This window comes from Mustela putorius, unplaced genomic scaffold, assembly GCF_011764305.1.
Source record: "Mustela putorius furo isolate JIRA1106 unplaced genomic scaffold, ASM1176430v1.1 tig00003834_pilon_pilon_pilon, whole genome shotgun sequence".
Lineage (NCBI taxonomy): Eukaryota > Metazoa > Chordata > Mammalia > Carnivora > Mustelidae > Mustela > Mustela putorius.
The window spans coordinates 50,799,375-50,821,348 of record NW_025421987.1 but is presented as its reverse complement, the minus strand read 5'-3'; the positions used below and the strand labels follow the sequence as shown (position 1 = coordinate 50,821,348).

Below are 21,974 nucleotides of genomic sequence, written 5' to 3'. Positions count from 1 at the left end.
TGGTGCTACATTTTGAAAGACTCTCAATATGTGAGATATTTAAAAGACTTATTTGGTGGGGGTTATTGGCCTCACCAAAAAGGAGTATTTCCTTTCTGAAAATATCAAGAATTTTGGTAGATAGAGACTCCTCCGTTCATTTAAGTATTTGTTTAAATATAATTAACTTTATGACTTTGAGGTAACATAAAGGAATTGACTTTGCTGTTTATAAGCTCTTGCTATTTAATGATATTGGTAAGGAAGACTGAACTTAAAAACTTAGAATTGTAGTAAATGTTACAATACAGAAGTCAATATAGAATTAAAATGAATATAAAGTAAAGCCATAATTATAGTAGTTTTCTAGTTGGCTCTGTTCTGGGACATGGATTGGGGATAAGTAGCACTGCTTCAAAATGCAGGGATAATCTTAGTCATACAAATCTTTTCTGTGTTAATGTGTATGCCTTACCTCTTGTATGTTACTAGCTTCCATTCACTTATCATCTTGGATTCTAATTCTCCTTATTTCAGTGAAGTTGGGGGATGTACCTGATTTAAATATTGTCTGGGTAAATAGCAAGGTATCCATAAATATTAGCTAACAGAAACTTGCATTAAAAGAGCGAGGAATAGCTCTTCCAAGAGGAGAAATAGAGTGGATGTTTTGAAACTGTTTGTAATTTTTTTTAAAGATTTACTTATTTATTTTTGAGAGAGAGTAGGAGAGGATCCGAGGGAGAGACAGCCCCAAGCAGAATCCCTGCTGAGTGGGGCTCCATTCTACAACCCTGAGCCAAAACCAAGAGTCAGCCCTTAACCAACTGCACCCCCCGGTGCCCTGTAACTGTTTTACAGTTACATGGATTTTCTTCATTCATTTCTTCATTCATTCACTCATTTAGAGAAACAAAATGATTTATAAAGGAAGGAAAGCATCCAAATTTTCTAAATCTCAAAGATTGAAATTATTAGAAAAACAAATTTTGATTGTCAGAAGTCATGAATATGATGCTTCTGGTCTTCCATATCTAGGCCAATGTTTCTTTTTTTTTTTTACTTTATCTAAATATTACTTTGTTGAGAAAGTGAGGTAAGTGGAAAGACTTTTCACTTTACATTTAGTACTCATGTTTTAAGCACAAACTGTGATCTAGGGATTAAACTTAACACTACGAAAAAGATAAACATAGATCCCACGCTCAAGGAATTTACATTATACTAATTTTGCAAATAAAACTGAACAGACTTAATTTGAAAGACATAATATGTATCCAAAAGTTTGGATGTTAAAAAAAATTGCATTTTGGCATAGTCTCTTTAGAATCATTTACTTTTGGAAAATTGTCAAAGATTATGTTTTATTGATTGCTTTGATTATTTATAAAAATATTTTTATGATTTTATTGTTGTCATAAATATAATTTATAGTATTCATTTAATAGATGACCAGATCCTATCTATTTTATTCTATGGAATAAGTATTTTATATCTTTCATAGTTCAGGTTACATACCCAATATGCCTGCAGTTTTTGTCTTACATAGTTGATACAGAAGACACAAAAAAAATTTTCTGAAAGCAAAGCTTTCCAAGTATGATGACTATAATTTTAACCAACTATGGCAGATTTATTTGATGGACTCCTCCTTCCTGGCAGTGATGACAATTTAAGTGTGCCGACACAAAGGACCTACTCATTAGCAATGGACAACATTTCATTATATCAGTGTGAAAGAAGAGCAAAGTGTATCACAGTTCTTAGTTCTAGTATTGCTTTTTCTTTTTTTCCCTTTTTTGAATGGAAGATTGAAATCATTAGCTGTCGCTTATATATATTGCACTGCCTTCTGGCTCATCCAGAATAGTCTGAAATATGGTTAGGAATTTTGTAGGAAATGAGTGACTTGTTTTTTTCAAATTGTTCAAATGTTCTTGTTAATAGTTACTGAATGTTGGAATGAAGATGAAATAAGTTATATGCAAGAGAAGCATTGGGTGTTTTTATATATATATAAATGTATGTTTATATATTATCTGTCTATATGTAAATTGATATATGATACTCTCATATGGCATTAATTTGCCTGTGTATGTATGTATACAAATACACGTGTGTGTGTGTGTGTGTATAATATGTAATATATATATATATAATTTTTTTTTCCAAACCAGATTGCCTACTCCTTGAAGTTTGTTCTTTTGAGTAAACATGTATTAAGTATCTGTTATGTGCAAAATACGGTGCTAGCCCCCGTGGTTGGAACTGGAATCAGGAAGAAAGGGCTGAATGGGACAGAAATCTTGCCCCCGGATATGTTTTTCCATCCATAACTCTATAAATATTGTATCTGGCATGTTGTAGCTGCATAATAATAAGTTTGGGGGATTTTCAAAAGTTTTTTTAATTCCCTCATTGATTTATTGAATATTTACTATGTACTTAATATGTGTCAGATTTAAATGTTCTCATGATGCAGAGATAAATTTAACTTTTTTTTTTTTAAGATTTTATTTATTTATTTGACAGAGATCACAAGTAGGCAGAGAGAGAGAGAGAGAGGAGGAAGCAGGCTGAAGTCTAATGAAACTGAAGCACACAAGTAGCAACACACCTTTAATCACATCCTCATCTTAATACATGTCAATATTTCTATAGATAATACCACAAACCAAAACTATGAAACCACTGTCCCTTCCCCCTAGGGAAAAAAAAAAAGCACTTAAAACTATCAACCAGGGGACACCTGGCTGGCTCAGTCAGTACAGCACGCAACTCCTGATCTCAGGGTTATGAGTTCAAATCCCACACTGGGTGTGGAGCCTACTTAAAAAAATAAATAATTTTTTTTTTTAAACAACATTGATTCAGTTGAACTTACAAAATACATTACAATAAAAGCACAGTATAAAATGATAAATAAATTTACTGCAAGAATTTTGAAGGAAGGGGTAAGAATTAGCTCTTAAAAAGTCGGTACTACTTTAAAAACTAAGTATTACTAGGAGACTTATTTTTCCAAATGGTACAGACTTTCATTTCCTGTACAGAATTCTTACTGAGGTTGGGTAGAGGTAGAAGTTAATGAGGACACTGCCGTGCTGGAGAGTCATTTTCTCCAGACTGTTTTCTGAGTGGTTAGCGCTGGAGTAACCTAACAAAGAAGGCAGCCAAGGCAGGAATGGCACTAAGACACCAAACTACTCAAGCTGCTAGCTAGCCACCTGTGAGGCCACGAGTCACTACTACTTGTTTCCGGGTCACTCTCCATATTGGGAAAATAAAAAGTCAAAAGGTTGGGTTAATTAAATGAAAAAATTTCCTCTACATTTAAATAATAGTTAAATTGGGGCGCCTGGGTGGCTCAGTGGGTTGAAGCCTCTGTCTTCAGCTCAGGTCATGATCCCAGGGTCCTGGGATCGAGCCCCATGTTGGGCTCTCTGCTCTGCAAGTAGTTTGGATGATTAAAACTTTTGGCTTAGGTTTGTGTCAGTGATGAAGAAATTGTTGGATTGGGGAGGAACAAATAAATAAAATTAGGGAACACTTCTGTTGTTTTCTTTTCTGGCTACCCAGTAACTTTTGCTTCTTGTTAAGACTGGAGATGACTCATTCATTCATTTGTTTGTTCATTCATTTGTTCAACAAATACTTACTATCTTCAAAATACAAGGCATAGGGGAATACATGGATAAATAAAGATGTGGATCAAGCCGATGAAGGAAGAATAGGCAGTCTAGTATAAAATAGGCATTCCTAGCATGGAGAGCAAGAAATAAAATGTTTCATGAAAGGGGAAATGCAAAGAGCTGTGGGAGTTAAAAGAAAGGGAGTGATCTTTTCCATTTAGGCTGATCCACTAGAAGTTTTTAGAAGAGGTGAGATTTGAAATGGGCCTCAAGAGTGAATGGTGTGGACCCAATTGGGAAAAGATGTGCTAAGTGGATGGAACATTATGGGTAAACACAGATGACAGATCGAATAATTTAGTCTGGTCTCAGAACAGGTTACTTAATAGAATGTTATTATTGTGATGCTGATTACTTTAGACTTTATTCGAATCAAGGTCAGGGATTGGTAAACCGTGGTCTAGCTTACTTCTTGTTTTTATAAATAGTTTTATTGGAACACAGCTACATCCATTGCTTCTGCCTGCTTGTGCATCACAACAGCAGAATTGTGTCCTTGAAAAGGAGACCCAAAATGAGAAAAGAGCTTGTTAATATGCCAAGACATGAATAATGCATCAGGCAAGATTTAAGAACTTTCTAGATGTGAATTATTTTATCAAAATAAAACACACTATTGCTCATCTCTGTAAAAACCCCATGAAGTTTTAAAAATTGCTTTAAAAATTGTTTTAAAATTTTTTTGCCCTCAAAGCCAAAAGTATTTTCTGTAAAAGGCTAGATAGTAATTATTTGTAGAGTCCTGCTTTAGACCTAGTTGGGAACCACTGATCCAGTCTTGGCTAGAATGGTTTTCAGGAGAGTTTATTAGACAGTCCTTATCAGAAGTGGAGTGGAGATAGGTAATGTGAGGGCTCCTAGGGTTTTTGAATCAATCTATTCCAGTGTCTTCTAGAGAGAGTGGAGAAGATTTGAATGCTAAATAGATTAAGTAGATGGAATCAGTAAGATTTGGTGAAATATTTGATGAGAGAGGCTGTAGAAAGGGAGGAGGCAAGGCTGGAGGAAAGATTTTCAACTTGGGTGACTGAGTGGTTGATGGTGCCACAGAAACAGGGAACACAGAAGGACAAACGCTTGTAAATGTTTGAATGAACTGTTGGAGACAGAACGCTGACATGTCTGTTAGAGAACTCAATATGACCACATAAGGTGGGACCTTATAGTTTCTGCAGGACCCAGGAATATTTACCAGAGTTAACTATGGAGAAATTTTATTATTCCTATTTAAATGGACCAAATTCCTACGAGAATTATTTTTGTGACTGTTGTGCATTTTTAAAAATTTGATTATTTGGTTTCTTCTGGCCAAAGTAATTTTAAGTAGAAAAACTTTCTTCCCTTTGAAAGGTTTTAAATCAATTTAGAGAGCTTTTCTAAAGTACTTAAACACAGAAATAACAATGCCACTAAAATACGATGGGAAAGTTTTAGCAACCTTAAGTTTTTTTTTTTTTTTTTTTTTTTTTATTTTTTTTTTTTTTACATTTTTTTTTTTTTTTAAATTTTTTATAAACATATATTTTTATCCCCAGGGGTACAGGTCTGCATATCATGCTTAGCGAAATAAGTCAAGCAGAGAAAGGCAACCTTAAGTTTTTATTCAGATTCTTACTTGAATTACGTGAATGTAATTTTTGCACTTACATTTTGCTTTAAAATAATTGGTTTTTGTTGTAAAGGTAAAGCATACTTATAAACTACTGAATCATAAAAGTAAAAGTTGCTACAAATCCTCCTTTTCAAGCTACTGGCTTTTGCTAATAGTTTGAGACATACAATGTGGATACTATATCCTTCACTAGGATTATAAAGACAGAAAGTTCTCACTTTCCAAATGTGTATTTATACCTCTAAAGACACAATGCTACCTGCAAAATTTCTGAGTCATTTGGCCTCAGTATCCAATCATGTGATTCTCTGACATAATAAGCCCTTTCTTCTGTGTCCAGACAATGTATTGGGGTTCTTCTGCAACTTGTAGGTCAGTCTCTCTCTCAGAAGTTTTAATTTATTTGCCTTGCTTCTTGTGACTCAATTACCTATGATACTGGTCTTCTTTCCTAATCTTTAATATTATAAAGCATATATCAACAACTGGTAGTCTTCAGGAAAGTAGCCCTGTTAGAAAAGATAGGATTATCTTAGTAGGCAGAAATATAAAGTGGTCATACTGAGGAGCTAGGTTGTACTTGTTTATAAGAAAAAGAGGAAATTGATATTTTTAAAGTATTATTTTGTGTAGTCAGATTCAGTTTTTTAAATCAACAGGGAAAAGTTAGTCTGAGGTTTTAGAACATATTTATTCTGATTTAAAATTTACCTTAACACACGTGTATATAAAAATAAAATTATTTTAAATTACAGATTGGTATAAACTTAAAAGTGAGTTTTTCTTCTGCTTTTCTCATTACTGCAGTCTCTTCTAGTAACAATAATGTTAATTTTCACTTCAGCGAGTACTTATAATGTGCCATGTATTGTTCTTAATTTTTTGGTTTTTTTTCAATAACTCGATGACATCAGTGCTCCCTTCTCCTATGTTCTACATGAAGAAATGGAAGCATAAAGAGTTTAAGTAACTGGTTTAAGGTTACTCAGATAGCATGTGGCAGAGCTGAAATTAGAAATCCAACTAGCAGACTTCAAATTGCATGGCCTCAGTCCCTTTATGAATATGTTATTAATAGTATTATTAATAGTACTAACAGAAGCTTGCCAATTGATTCTGGAAGAAAGAAAAAGCTATGTATCAAAATGTATATATCTAGACATGTTTTAATTTTGAGGTACTGTTTTCTGTAACTGAAGAAAAAACAGATCATAAAATTTAAATCCTCTAGAACAACATAAAATGAAAAGAAATAGTTTCTCTCTCTGATCCCAGCCTTATTTTTACTTTTTAAAAAATTGGCTGAGCACAATTACTAAATTGAGTTGCACATTAGTAACATTTTAACTCTCTCAGTTTTGCTTTAAGATTCAAAAATGTGCTATAAAGTGAGGGTGTGTGTATGTCAAGTATTTGTTACTTGTGAAGTGTAGTTCACCATGAAAGCAGAAGAAACAGAGGGAAGGAGCAGACAGAGGACAAGCAGCTTCCTTTGTAAAGTACAGGACCTGCAGATTACAGAAGCACACCAGTTCCGCCCACATCCCAGGGGACAGACGTAATCATGTGGCCACATCTATCTTCAGAGTAGTCTTTAGCAGGATGGCCATGTGCCCAGTTAACACAGGGGGATTCCATTACTCACATAAATGCTCAGGAAAGTATATGGGATCAGTCAGCATCTCTGCCACAAGGATAAACTTACACTATTCTTGCTAAAGCAATTTTTAAAACTTCAGAGATGAGCAATAGTGTGTTTTATTTTGATAAAATAATTCACATCTAGAAAGTTCTTAAATCTTGCCTGATGCATTATTACTATCTTGGCATATTAACAAGCTCTTTGAGAGCAGGGGTGGCTGGCAAAGGCAGTGGAACAGCCTCCCTACTCCTCCACTCACATATCACAGCAGTGACTCTAGACTATCAGCTGGTAGGAAAACTTGGTGCTGAATTCATCAACATTTGTTTGTTCTTATTGTTTGCTGCCTGGGATGTCAGGCCAATAAATTATGATCTTTAGAAACTTTTGGTCTGATGTGGAAAAAAAAAAGGATGCCGAAGAATTTGTCGGTTATAACGAAAATAAAGAATTTTTTTTGCAGAGTGGAAGCATATCAGGTAGTGACTGTTACACTTCCAGTTTTGTTAATCATTATCATTCTATGAATGAACAATGAGCAATAATGTCACCAGAAAAATCAGTGAAACCATAGGCATTAAATTCTAGTGTCAACTTTTAGACTTTTTTTTCAAATATATTGAGTTTTAAAAAGATGCAGTTGTCTAAACACTTTTATTTTAAGATTTTAGGCTAAATAGTGATTCAAATATAAATTTATATAGGTGATATTGAGTAGTTGAACACATTTCATCAAAGATAAAATCTTCAGACATTATAATGGAAGGGTACAAATGACATTGAAACGTTAGGCAATTATAATTGCAGCTTCTTTTGCATCTATATTTTATTAAGTTCTATAGCGAGTTATTGATTTCTTAACCTTTAAGCACTGCTTTAGCATTTTCATTTGGGAGGATACTAAGCTAGTAATAAGAAAAGTTGTCTTTGTTTGGACTTCATTTGCCAGTGTAATGTAAACATGAATAATTTAATACAATCCATATAATTTAACTTGAGGGAAAATTGTTTGGGAGTATTCTGTAAATAGCTGGTATTAATCTTAGGTTGGATTTTAAATTCTAACTTTATTAGTGACTATTTCTTGGTTTATGTGCCTAAATTCTCACAGTGTATTTTAAAACTTCTTTTTCCCCCCTCATTAAACAGCTTTAATGTCATATTTGCTGGTGGTCCAGAAGAAGTTCTAAAAAAGTTCCAAAAGTCAAACCACAAAGTTGTGTTTGCAGCAGATGGAATTCTGTGGCCAGATAAAAGACTAGCAGACAAGTATCCCATTGTGCACATTGGGAAACGCTACCTGAATTCGGGAGGTGGGTAAGATACTGGCAGAGAAGTTTAATGCTAGTCACAGAAAATTATAAAGATTGATGAAACAACCTTTTTTTGAAAGTTTTTAAATTTTTTAATTAACATATAATGTATTATCAGCCTCAGGGGTACAGGTCGGTGAATCGGCAGGTTTACACACTTCACAGCACTCACCATAGCACATACCCTCCCCATTGTCCTTGGAAACAACCTTTTTTTGATATATGTAGCTATAGACATGAAACTTTAAATAACCATTATCTTTTTTATTACTATGAAAAAATATATCAGTTTAGAATCCATGGCGTGTTTTGTAGTTGACAAAAGGTTTTCCACATATCATATTATATGATACTCCTAACAAAACTAAGTGGTATAAATATTATTTCCAGATTGAAAGTGGGAAAATCCATGTTTCCCCAATTTAAGTGACTTTTCCTAAAGACATCCAGTTGTTCAAGGAAAAACAACACGGATTCAGGTCTTCTGATCATAGTTTGATGGAGAATTTTCTGGCTATAGGATAATGGGTTTAGTAAGTTCCCATACTTAGGAATAAGTGCAAGGTACAATTACGTAGCTGTAAAAATAGGCATTACTTAATTTTATCTATATTTTAAATATATCAGAGTCACTAGTCAAAAAGTTCGGCATTGAGTGTCTGGGTATAAAGTACTGCATTAGCTTTAATCATGGATTAAAGGAACAAATTATTACATTTTTCCCTCTCATTTCAAAAAATAAAATAAAACTGACTTTGGACATTATTATGACTCCAAAATGTTTTCCTTAGACTGAGATTAATATAAACATATGACCAGAAGATGTAACCAAATAGGATGGGGGACGTGTTAGAAAAATGGTTTGGATGGAATTTGCAAGTGGGAAAACAAAATTTTTTGGGTGATTTGCATGTATATAACTGATGCTATTCAGTCTAGTTCAAGTAAGTACTACTTGAGGTAACAACATTTTTGGATTCTAGGCTCTGCTCAAGCTGCTTATAGCAATGAAACCTTTAGCAAGTAATACAGTTTCTCTGAGATGCCTCAATGCCAGCTCTATTTCCCCACAATATATTTTAGCAACCCATTCCCATAGTTGTACCCTGGAACTTGGTCAGCCCATTATAAATACTGCACTTCTGAAACCTTAAATTCCAGTTTGTATTGGCTAGTTTCAGCTCATTTTTTCTCTCCATTTCAATACAACCATAGTTTATCGTTTGGGGGATCTCTTGATCATTTTATTATTCTCCCAATCTATCTACCACCTTTGGATTTTACTTCCACATTCAAGTCAGAACCTAGGTTTTCTCAGATTGGTCGCTCCGACCTCATTGCCTTAGCCATCCTTTCCTCTTGGATTTATGGTTTTATATACTGATGAAGCCTTTCCTAAGATTGTTGCTCACTTTTTTTTTTTAAGATTTTATTTATTTATTTGACAGAGAGATACCACAAGCAGATGGAGAGGCAGGCAGAGAGAGAGAGAGGGAACCAGGCTCCCTGCTGAGCAGAGAGCCCGATTGCAGGACTCGATCCCAGGACCCTGAGATCATGACCTGAGCCGAAGGCAGCAGCTTAACCCACTGAGCTACCCAGGCACCCTGTTGCTCACTTTTGATGTCTCTGTCTGAATTCTTAATTATGGATTGGTGCAACTTCTACTTCCAAACTGTCAGGTTCTCAGTAACACACAGCTTTTAATTTATCCGATGTCCTAGATTGTTTAAAAACCATTTAGCTATGGACCTCTGGGAGAAGTTTTATTTTATATATATTAATCTTTCTTAACATGACATATGTAATAAAATATCATATGTAAATTCATCTAGATATTGATATATTTATTCAGGAATCTAAATTTCAGACAGATGTACAGTGCTGTGGAAACAGCAGAAGACTAGCAAGTGAGTGCCTTTATGAGCTAGTTTAATTAAGGAAAAGGTGCTTTTAAGTGGGAAAGAGATCATATAAGGACATCAAAACATGGTTTTTGTGCTTTCTGAAGTCATAGTAATTAAAGTGATGCTGGGAAATCTAAATATATTCAATAAAAGTGTATGTAATTTCATGAATGGGGAGTTATTTAAGGGACAAGAGTTTTGTTTGTGATTTTATCATTTAGTTTAAAAATATATGCCATGGAAAGAAAACATGGTTCCTAACCAGGAAAATTTCACAATGTTATAAACATAATATGGCAGTTTAATAAAAAAATATAAACCATATGAAATATATCTCACATAATTTGAAAATAGATGGAATTTCTTTTCAATTTTGAAATAGATTTATAAAAAGGATAAGAGAAAGTAATTTTTGAAAAACAGCAATATAAGCCTTTGGAAAATGTTATGTGTCACTACTTGGACATATTTTTCATCATAGTAGTTGGGCCATAGGAATTAAAAATGCACTATTTTTCAGTGTTTTAGAATTTTTTAGTTTGATGAAAATAATAAGAATGAGCAACCAATGATTGGTTTAAGCATGTTTTCATTTTGTCTTGTTTTCTCTAGGTAACATTATTCCTAGTCGTATTTCTTTTCATTCTTTTATTCCTACAAGGAAATTTTAATATTGAGTATAAAAAATTAGGTTTTCTTTCAATTCAAGGAGTTTAAAATTGGTCCCTTTTTAGAAGTATTGCATGTCAATGAAACTTAGCATCTTGGCTGCATTTCTGAAATGGAGAGGAAGATTCAAAAGGGGGAAAATGATCCTTTTGTCTTTTATAGACAACTGTTAGTGGCAAATTTAATACTTATGCTTGAAGGCCAAGGGGAACAATCCAATTTTAGACTTCCTTCTCCAGACTATGACACACAAAATCTTGCCAGAAAATGGTTTAGCAGGTACAATAATGACTAGTTCAAGGAAAGGAAAAATTCCCAAAATGGCCTAGATATAGAATTTCTTTGAGATGTTTGCAGTCAGTGACATTTCCAACATTCCTTTGATTTTGTTAGCATCACTGGCACTGATATTAAAACCACTGTAGTAGAGACATTTTTTTTTTCCCCAGAAACAGTGAATTCTCTCCAAAGGATTCAAGAAAGAGCATTTTAGAAGGTCAAGAAGAAAATTTTCTCTTATTCTATTCTTTTCCTAGTAACTTTTTCCCTTAGGGGCCTTGGAAAACATTACTCCCTCTCTTGTGTCAGTTAATTTGGGGAATGTGTTTATGTGAGTCTCTGATTTGTAGTTGGTGGTAGTAAAAACACATTCTATTTTAGTTTACATATAAAACAAACAATGCTCAATAACATTTTTTTCATGGTGAGCTGTAAAATTCCAACCTAAGGATTAGGCCTAATGGCTTTACAATTCTATGCAACTGGTCAGTGGAATTTATAGACACAAGCTTTGGTCTTTGACTACTAAATTCTCTAATCTCACTCTGTTATATTGCAGGATTTATTGGTTATGCTCCATATATCAACAAGATTGTTCAACAATGGAATCTCCAGGATAATGATGATGATCAGCTATTTTACACCAAAATTTACATTGATCCACTGAAGAGGGTATGGAATAGCTCCCATTTTCAATGTAACCTCCTAGTTTAAGATGGCTACTGGAGCTCCAGCCATTGCATCCATATTCTAGGCAGTTAACAGGCAAAATAGTAAATAAAGGGCCATCTCAGTTGTATCAACTCTCTTTAAATAACCTTTCTAGAAGAAAAAAAATTCTCTTTTCTTTTACCAGAACATATTTATGTGGCTATGCACAATATGGAAAGAAAATGTTGGCCTTTATTTCAAGCAGAAATAATTATTAAGGAAGGGAATGTAGGGACAATAGCTGTGTTACCAGTCCCTGAGAGAACAATCCTGAGATTGATTTAAATGAAACCTTGGAGAAAAGTAAAACCGAAGTTCCCTAATTTGAGAATATTTTTAGTATATTTACATAATGTAAGTTAATGTTTCATAAATTCACTCTATATAACTGATATAAGTTAGAACTGATATAGTTCTCAAGTGTCCTGAATTGTGTAATTTGTAGGTGGTATTACTCTAAACAAGTTTTTTAAAGTATATTTTATGGTGAGTTTCCAACTCTAGCTGTTTCTGTTCCTTAGATAAATAGTTTAATCATCTAAATATTTTCATTAGACAATACTGAAGAAATGTTTATTCTTAAAATGTTTATTGTTCTTCATCTCCATTTTTTGCTTTCCCACTTATGTGCCTGACAGAGCAAGCCTGAGGACTTGCTTTTAATCTGAGAGGAGAGACCTACTGTTGGCATGAGGTCTAGCCCATGAAGCATCATGCTTGTCTTTCTCAGTGTAGTTCAACTATGAATGCACTTTGAGTCTTATTAGTTGTCTCTGCTTCAGGATGCTTTCTCTGAACTCTCACTGCTGAGTCCATAATATTTTTAGTTGTATAAATCCTGTTTAAGATTTTTTTCAGGACTCTGGACTTTGGAAAACAAACTGAGGGTTGCAGAAGGGAAGGGGGTGAGAGAATAGGGTAGCCGAGTGATGGGTATTAAGGAGGGCACATGTGGTAATGAGCACTGGGTTTATACACAATTAATGAATCATTGAACACTACATCAAAAACTAATGATGCACCGTATATTGGCTAATTGAACTTAAAAAAAAAAAAAAGATTCTCTGGCAGTATAAAATTTTATCTGGTTAGCATGTGTCCTAGTCTGTTTGTCATAACAAAATACCATAGACTGTTCTGGAGGCTGCAAGTCCTAGATCAGGGTGCCAGCTTGGTTCGTTTCTGGTGTAGACTCTCTGGCTTGTAGACAACAGCAGCTTCTTGCCCTGTCCTCTCATGCTGAAGAGAGAAAGACACACACACACAGACACAAAGGCACATTCAGACATACATGAAGGGAGTAAGAGAGTATATATGAACTCTTTGGTGTCTCTTCTTATATAGACATTAATTCTATCGTGAGGACATCGCCCTCATGACCTCAGTTTAATCCTAATTACTTCCCAAAGGCCCTGTCTCTAAATACCAACCATCACATTGTAGATTAGGGCTTCATATGAATTTTGAGGGGACACAAACATCAGTCTCTAACAATATATAAAGTCAATTTTAGGAGTATTATTATACAGAGAAATGTAGCTGAAAAACTGGTATGTTGAGAATCATAAAGTTTGTAAAGCAGATTAATCTTTATGATTACACTGATAATTATAAACCTATTGTAGTAGGCGGATTGGGGATTATGCTGCAATAATAATCCCAACCCCAAGAGCTTAACACAACAGAGTTTTGATTCTCCTGCTCTACGTCCACTGTAGGTCCGCAGAGGGTTTCTGCTTACTGTTCTCACCTGGGACCCGGGCTGATGGAGCAGCCATCTTAGACTTTACCAGTGCATGTCCCAGAGAGAGAGCACACTTAGGGTCTCAAACTGTAAGCTCCATGCTCCAGGTTAGAAGCAAAATATTTCAGCTCTGCTAAACGTCACTGGTCAGAATTAGTCATAAGGTAAGGAAGTGGAAATATTTGGAGGGTAGCATGAATACTTTGCCATTCCCTTTATCCTTTAACTCAATCAACTATAAAATTACAGTCTTTCTGTCTTTCAGAAGAATATTGCTGGAAAAATTCACAAATAAGATCCTTAAAATCTGCAAAAAATAAAATATAGTAACATGATAGTATTGTTTGCATATTTCAATGGTATCTGTATTCTCCTTTTTAGGAAGCTATTAACATCACATTGGATCACAAATGCAAAATTTTCCAGGCATTAAATGGAGCTGTAGGTATGTTTCCTAAATACTGAATTGCTCATGTATGCAAATGAATACAAGTGTTTTCAACTGTCTGTCCTTTGTCATATCTATTTTGGGGGTATGATTAAGGTTTATTGTATAGATATTACCACTTTTAAAATATAATGGACTTGAGGGGGCGTCTGGGTGGCTTAGTGGGTTAAGCCTCTGCCTTGGGTTCAGGTCATGGTCTCGGGGTCCTGGGATCAAGGGTCCTGGGATCGAGCCCCTCATCAGGCTCTCTGCTCAGCAGGGAGCCTGCTTTCCCCTCTCTCTCTGCCTGCCTCTCTGCCTACTTGTGATCTCTCTCTCTCTCTGTCAAATAAATAAATAAAGTCTTAAAAAAATAAAATAGAATAAAAATAAAAAATAATGGACTTGAGCTTAACTTGACATAATGAAATTCATTTACTTAAAATCATGTCCTAAGACTGGTGCAAAAAAAGATAAGCTTCTCACTTTAGGTAATTTAGAATTTAGTGTTTCACCATCTGGAGACTGTAGATATATTTTTAAGTTAATTATACCTTATTATTACACATTTTTCAGTATAAGTTCTTCATATTGTGAATTATCAGGAGTATGAGTATTAGAGTACTTTACCTAGCTGAAGGTAACTGGTAATCAGGCACATATACTATGGAATGTGTGGGTGTTTGTGTGTCTGTGTTTTTGTGTGCCTATGCATGTATGCCTGTGTTTGTTTTCCTTGATAGACATATATCTTAGCAAAAATATACTAATACATCAATTAATTAATATATTAAAAATAAAAACACATTAATTCACTAATGCATTAATACTTTAAACATTAAAAATACATTGCAATTCAGTACAACTCTTCAAGGCAGTGCATACACTATAAAGTTTCTCAGGATGAAAGCATTTAGTTTGGAGTGTTTAGAAAATGTGGGAAACAACACCACCTGACCTGTGTATTCCTGGAATTGGCATGAGGCCTGATTTTCAAGAACTGGCAGTGCTCTCAATGATGTCCAACTGTGGAGACTTGCTTATGTCTGGCAGTGTTCTGTTTCCCATATTTATGTTGTTATTATCATCATGAGAACTTTGAAAGGCAGGCAAGGATCCCATTTCACAGTTGAATCAATTCAATGGTTTAGTTCATCCTGGATCACATGACTATCCAGAGTCCTTGGGGGCAGGATTATAAAGAAGCTTTCCTTCTGCCGGAAACCTCAGTGGCTTAGCACCTCAGTTTGCTGGTGCCTGGCTGGAGTGATTGAAGTGCTCTCTGGTGTGGCTTAGGCAAAATTCATAGAAATGTTGTGGCACATGGAATGGCACTTGCGGGAGATTCTCCAACAACCAGAAGATAGAGAATAATGTACACACATATATGTAGATATGAATACACACACATTTTAAATGACTAAAATCTGTCCTTTTTTTTCTTTTTAACCTAGATGAAGTTGTTTTGAGATTTGAAAATGGCAAAGCCAGAGCTAAGAATGTATTTTATGAAACCTTACCAGTGGCAATTAATGGAAATGGACCCACCAAGGTGAGTCACAGTGATTTTTCCCCGTTTCTTTATTTCTTGGAGATAGACTTTAGAGCAACATATAGAATGTCCTTTCTCCTTCTCCTTCATCCCCTTCCCTTCCCTGCCTCACCTTCTCCTCGTCCTTTTTTAGTGTCTTTAAGAGGCTCTATTTTGGTGCTAGCAATCTACTAGCTTCATATTTTACACTGTAAATTATGTGGTTTCCTTCAGATTCATCCAACTGATGAGATCTCCTAAGCAAAGGGATACCTTTCCATTCTGTTTTTAACACATTTCACTTTAGTGCTTAATAATAACAGCAAACGAGAGAATAAGTCGTATCTCCCTCATACAGGATACCCTATCTGAATAGGAAATGTTCAGGTCTGTAAGTCACCATTTTCTTGCTTAACAACTCTGTTGAGATTGAGGTGTAACTTTTTATGGCCGGAAGCTTCTTGCACTTATGTTCTACAAAGTTTACTGGGTTATCATTGACAAAGATTTAATGGGATTAATGAAATTTTGGATCCTTTTCAAATATATATAATTGAGCTTGCTGAAAATGTTATTGAGAGAAAAATTCATGGATAAGTTTGGTAGTTATCTATCTATTTATCATTTAGGTATCTATTTCATAAAAATTGTGCTTAAAGCAGTGTTAGGAGATACTAAGATGCCTAGTGTACTCACAAGTCCCTGGAAAAGAGATGAATAGATCTGCGCTGTGGGAAGAGGGGGTAGGGTGATGTCTGCTGTTTCAGAGGACTGAGTAGTCTGGAATTCCAGTGTAAGCTACATGGATGGGAAGAAATGCAAGGGGAAGCCCATACTGGCAGCTTTTCCGTGATCAGATTGGAAGAAGTAGATTCCTCTTCTCTAGTTCATCTTTCTGCCTTGTTTTTTGTCCCATTCCAGACCTCCTGCAAATCCCTCTTGCTGGGTCAGTAACGACTCTCAATCTTGGATCAGTTTTCCTTGCTCTATCCTCTCCTACTCATCAGCATTTTAAAGATCCTCTAGTTTTTCCCATTTTAAAACAAAACGGAGCCAGCACAAACTAAAACATCCTCCTCCATCCCCGGCCTTCCATCCTGTGCGTCTCCCCCCTCTTCACAGCCACATTCTTTAAGGAAGAGACAACTTACTGCCGCCTTAGTTCCTCTTCCCACCATACAGGAAGTGCTCCGCTGACATCTGTTGTGACATCCTTTTCAGCCCTCATTTTTACATTACCCAAAGATAACATTTGACCATGTTCATCCCACTTGGTTCTCTTTCTCTTTGTTTGCACAGTTCTCTGCTGGTTTGTCCACTAATTGTCTGGCCTCTTGAATCTCTCTCTTTTTCTCTTTTATTAAATCTAAAAAATCTAACACATTGTGTGTGGGGGTGACTTGGGGGTGGTTGGGGGCATTCCCTTTACTTAGTTTAGTTTCAGTGAGGCATTCCACAGGTATCGATCTGAGACATCTTCCTTTTCTCTTCTACACAAATTCTTGGTTAATTTGCTTCATTCCTAGGTCAGCCAATCCTATCTTAATGCTGGTGATTTCTAAGTCCTTGCTTTAGCTCCTGTGTCTTCCTTGACCTCCACGTCTGCATACTTCATTGGTAGATTTATTTGTGTATCGTATGAGACCTGGAGCTTAAGACCAGCTCTGCCTCTTCTTTCATCCATTTGGTTAACTGGAAACTAGGTTTTGTTTGTGTTCTGATCGCTTGCCCACTCCCAATCCAAGAGCTGCTTTTTCTGACTTCTGTACATGGAGGTTTGTCTAATATTCTCAGTGCCATTGACAGCTTCCTTAGTTCATGCCACCTGCACCCTACCACCCCTCACATTCACCCACCAGGAGCCTGGAACTTGGGCATTTGGCTAAAGCAGAAAGCCAGTCACGTCACTTACTTGTGTAATGCCCTCGGTGGACTTCAGGGTAAAGATCCAAATTCTCAACTGGTTTTCAAAGCTCTTTTTAAAATTTCACTCTGGGTTTAGTGGTCACCATTGCATCTACTACCCCTCTCCTGACCCTACAAATATCCACACATCCATTTCTCATACTCACTCATTCTCTCCCCCTTTCTCTCCCTTAACTCCTACCATTCTGAATTACTTTGAACTTTGCAAGTTTAGTGTTTTCTCTTTCTACAAATCTTATGTACCTGCCTTTCATTCACATCTCTGGCCCCAGTTCCCACTTGCTGTACCCACTTACTAAATCTTCTTTACCTTTTAGGTGTCTAAAAGGACTAAAGACTAAAGGACTAAAGACTTAGGACTAAGGACTAAAGACTTAGGTCTCCTGCATACTTTTATAATATTTGGAACTTCCTCTGTCACAGTACATATTGCCACATGCTGGACAGGGGTGAAATCTACTTTTTGTTTCCCCAGGGTCCAGCCCATGTCTGGCATATATTAGCCTTTCAAAAAAATGTTAAGAGTATAGAAACAATCTAATGACCTAGCATTATTCTTGAAAGTGTTAAGACAGATGATTTTTTGGCAGAGCAAAAATTCATAAAATGGAGGTGGGTCCTGGAACTCTCCATAAGCAGATAAATGGACAGATTTGTCTACGAAGCACTTTACAGGATGTGCGTGTGTGTGCATGCACGTGTGTTTGTGAGTGTGCGTGCATGCTCACGGTGTCTGTTCTAGCTCTCTGTCTGAGACCCTTAGTGCCAATTAGGCCAGGACTTTTGCACAACTGGACATCTTTTATAACTAAGTAGGGTGCTGCTGCTTCTTGGTAATTTTTTAAATCAAATGTAAATTCATTGTTTTAATCTCCTCATCCTTGCCCTTTTTCTAATATCTTATATTTTCCTACACAATCATGCACTTTATTCAGGTTTTAAAATATACTTCCATAAAGTTGAAACAGTGAAATGATCCCATCTTGTGTATATTCCTGGGATTCTATTTGGCAACAAAGTGAAGTAAATTTTTTTTATTATAAAAATTATATTTGTTATGGGCATTGGGAAGGGTATGCACTCTGGTGAGTGCTATGAATTGTGTAAGACTGATGATTCACAGACCTGTACCCCTGAAGCAAATAATACATCATATGTTAATTAAAAAAAATATACTTACTATAACAAAAACATCTGAGAAAAGATCATGTAAATAAACTTTTACTTTATGTTAATACCTTATTTAGTAATATTATGTTAAAGTTGGAGGCACATGAATATATCACATTTTCCCCTGCATCCAGGCTAATGGGGAAAGAAAGCAGATTATTCTCTAGATACAAACTTGGTTTTTTTAGTCCTCATGAAAGGCAAAAGGATATTCTGTATGAATTTTTGTAAGTTAATTTTACTTATTATTTTATTTAGTAAAGGGTGATTATAATGTCAGTGTCTTTGGACCATAACATTGACCTAACATAATATTTAAGCCATTTCTTTCATTTAAAAATTGAACATAATCTGTAAATGATAAATTGTTTTTAATGTGTTTGTGGACTGAAGTTATTAAAGTTATTTTCTCTAAATCTCATGCTATTAAAATTTTTTAATTATAAATTAAATTTTTATATATAAATTTTTAATTAATAAAAAATCACTTTATTCCACTAACCTACACTTTGATATTGTTTTGTTCATGATTTCTTTCGGTTTTTATGTCCTTTTCGTCTATATCTATAAGCATTAAAGTTTTCATTTGTTTTCATAATGATATGTAAATAATTTTGTTTTTAAGTAATATTTTATTTAAGATATGTTCTTTAAAATAAAGTTTTATTTTATTTAAAATGTGTTATTTAAAATAAAATTTCATTTTATTTGAAATATGTTATCTACCTAATTATTTTCATACTTGGTTAGATACATAGAATCTGATATAAATAAGTTTTTAGACAGGAACTGTGATTTCTGACTGAAACTTTACTTTTTATTCTTGAAGCTCATTTACTGTTAGTAACACATCATAAGATGCTTACTTTAATACCTAACCTTTTCTTTTAAATATCAGATAATATACATGTTAAAGTAATCATGAAATTGGTGGTATTTTTATTGAAGCTAAGATTGAACAGAAGAAGATCCAATCACCTAATTTGCATATGAAAATAAGCATTTCTGAAGATAATTTGCAATAAAAATAGGGATGTTAATTTTGTACATACTTGTTCACTATGACCTTGAATAATTGGATGATTTGGAAGAAAGAGTAGGAGAAAGAGAAAGAAAAAAGAAAAGAAACAGAAAAGAAAAGATTGGTTGGAAAAGTTTCTCTGCCAATGAAATGACATCATTCCTGGAAAGGGTTTGATAATTGTGCAAGAAGGATCAGGAAAGTACTACCACCTAGTAGCTGAGAACTGCCTGGAACAGCCAAACGACAGAAACAGTTTTCTGAACTTTCCAAAGCTGCCAGCATAAATGTGTGCAGATTTTAATGAAGAAAACAGATGTAAATGAAGGGGGGTGGGTGGGTGATGGAAAGCTTCTCCATGTGTAGTGAGAGATCCAAAAGAGAGAGGTGTCCAGTCATAAGTAATGCTTTTAAAATATCTTAATTATCCTATGAAAATTAAATTGAGGTATAAAAAGAAAGTGGAATGGTTAAAAATAAATTCTTAATTCTGAAAACTAAAAGTAATGCCTTTTATGCTCTAACCTTTTAAAAGAGATTGATCATTTTCACATTCACATAAGCATTCTAATAGACTGATCAATAATTCATGAAATAAATATTTAATTTTTATGAGATTTCTGAGATGAGGAAAGTCCCAGTGTTTACACATTGTTGGGAATTCTAGATATGGCCAACTATTTGGGGGAGGTTTTTTCTTTAAAAAAAACAAAAATTATATTTCCCACTAGCCTTTAAAAAGGGGTTTTAAAATTTCTTTTAGAAATAATTCTTAGTATAGGATCCATTTTCACATGAATCTTTTTTCTTCCTTCAAAACCATATTATATAGAATGTGAATGATTGATGTTTGCATTTGTAATTTGACAATAGCAAAACTTTTGTTTTTACTTTAGAGGCACATTTAAAATGACCACATTGACTCTTGAAATGTCATTAATGAATTTCATGAGTACATATTTCCTGCCTTGTAATTTGTTTTCTGAATTATCATGTAGTTCAAAAGAGATGTGAATGAGTTACTTTTCCACGTCCTATGATCATACTCTACAGATTACACAAAGATTTTCTCATTGTAATGAATATTGTACTGTTTGAACAACATTTGTTTCAGTTTTAGTACAGAAGAAATATGTGGATGGTATCTGAAATATTTGAGAGGAATCTAGAAAAATGGTACTATACTAATTACCTCGCCTATTCTGAACTGGAGGATCTTTTATGGTCTTAGGAAGCTAGAAAAATCCAGTTGGCACTTCTGTACATTTTTGACCATCTTTAATATATTGACATGTTTTTCTTTTGAGTTTATCTCACCTTTCTAATGAAGACTTAATGATTTTATAAGCATAGTGATGATTTTATGTGCTTCCTTTTCACAGTACTATAAAATCACAGCTAAACCTAGTTTGCTGCAGCTTCACTATCTTGAGGTAAAATAGTTTTTGAAAAGAAATTAAAAACATAAAAATTTAAAAACTACAAATGTTCATACCACTTCAGGTATTGAAATTGCAGTAGAAAAGTGTGCTGATTTTTTAAAAAGTAAATCAGAATTTTCCCTATAATGTTTGCACTCTAGAAATACTCTGGATTTGTTCGAGGGCTCATATTTTAGTGTTTATGTCTCTATCTTCATTTTCTTCACCCAAAACACACACAAGCGACTCATATTTTACAAATGAAATGATTGCCAGTAGATGCCTGAGGAGAGGGCAAGATGAGTTACAAAGGAGATGCTCTGAGTGGTCTGAAAGGGGTAGATGGGGAAGCAGTATTATACTTCAGTTTACTGTTTATAGGATTTGTGGGGGGTAGGGGGCAGTAATTAGGACCTTGTTCTAGATCTGTTCTAATCTGTAAGCTTTCTTTTCCTGAAGTCAGTGCCCCTGAACCACTGCCCAGAAGCATAGTTTATAGTCATAGGTCACAGAGCTTCCTGGAAGAGTTTAGTGCTTTTTGGTGATAAGGTAAATATATAATACCTGTTTTGTGTGGTGATGGTTGGCAAGAGATTACACTGGCACTGCCCCCATCCACTGCAGGTGTCTGCACTAGGCCTTTTATCATATTTATTTTATTACCAGATTACAGTTCCCATGACGGCTCTTATCAATGGTGTTTTTGCTAAGTCTCATTAACTCAGTTAAAACTGTGTTTCATTATTTGGCATATTTCTTAAATTCTGTCTCATCTGGTATTATTTCTTACATACTGAAATAAAGTGACCTTGTGAGTTATAAATAATTTTTTGGCCTTTCTAGACAAAGTTTGCCCTGATTTTATGATTCATCATCTGGAGAGAATTTAGTTCAGTGTATACCTCTAGGTGCTAAATGTTAGCAGAATTA

At 34.7% G+C, this 21,974-nt stretch overlaps 1 protein-coding gene across 2 annotated transcripts in view; it reads left to right on the top strand.

Annotated features, from left to right (window-relative positions):
- PLOD2 (procollagen-lysine,2-oxoglutarate 5-dioxygenase 2) overlaps positions 1-21,974 on the top strand; it is a 96,259-nt gene that overhangs the window by 49,558 nt on the left and 24,727 nt on the right. For both annotated transcript variants that reach the window (XM_045088484.1, XM_004754459.3), the window contains exons 4-7: positions 8,075-8,238; positions 11,653-11,765; positions 13,930-13,993; positions 15,430-15,527. In XM_045088484.1, the coding sequence (XP_044944419.1) occupies positions 8,075-8,238; positions 11,653-11,765; positions 13,930-13,993; positions 15,430-15,527 (439 nt within the window). The remainder of the gene's footprint in view (positions 1-8,074; positions 8,239-11,652; positions 11,766-13,929; positions 13,994-15,429; positions 15,528-21,974) is intronic.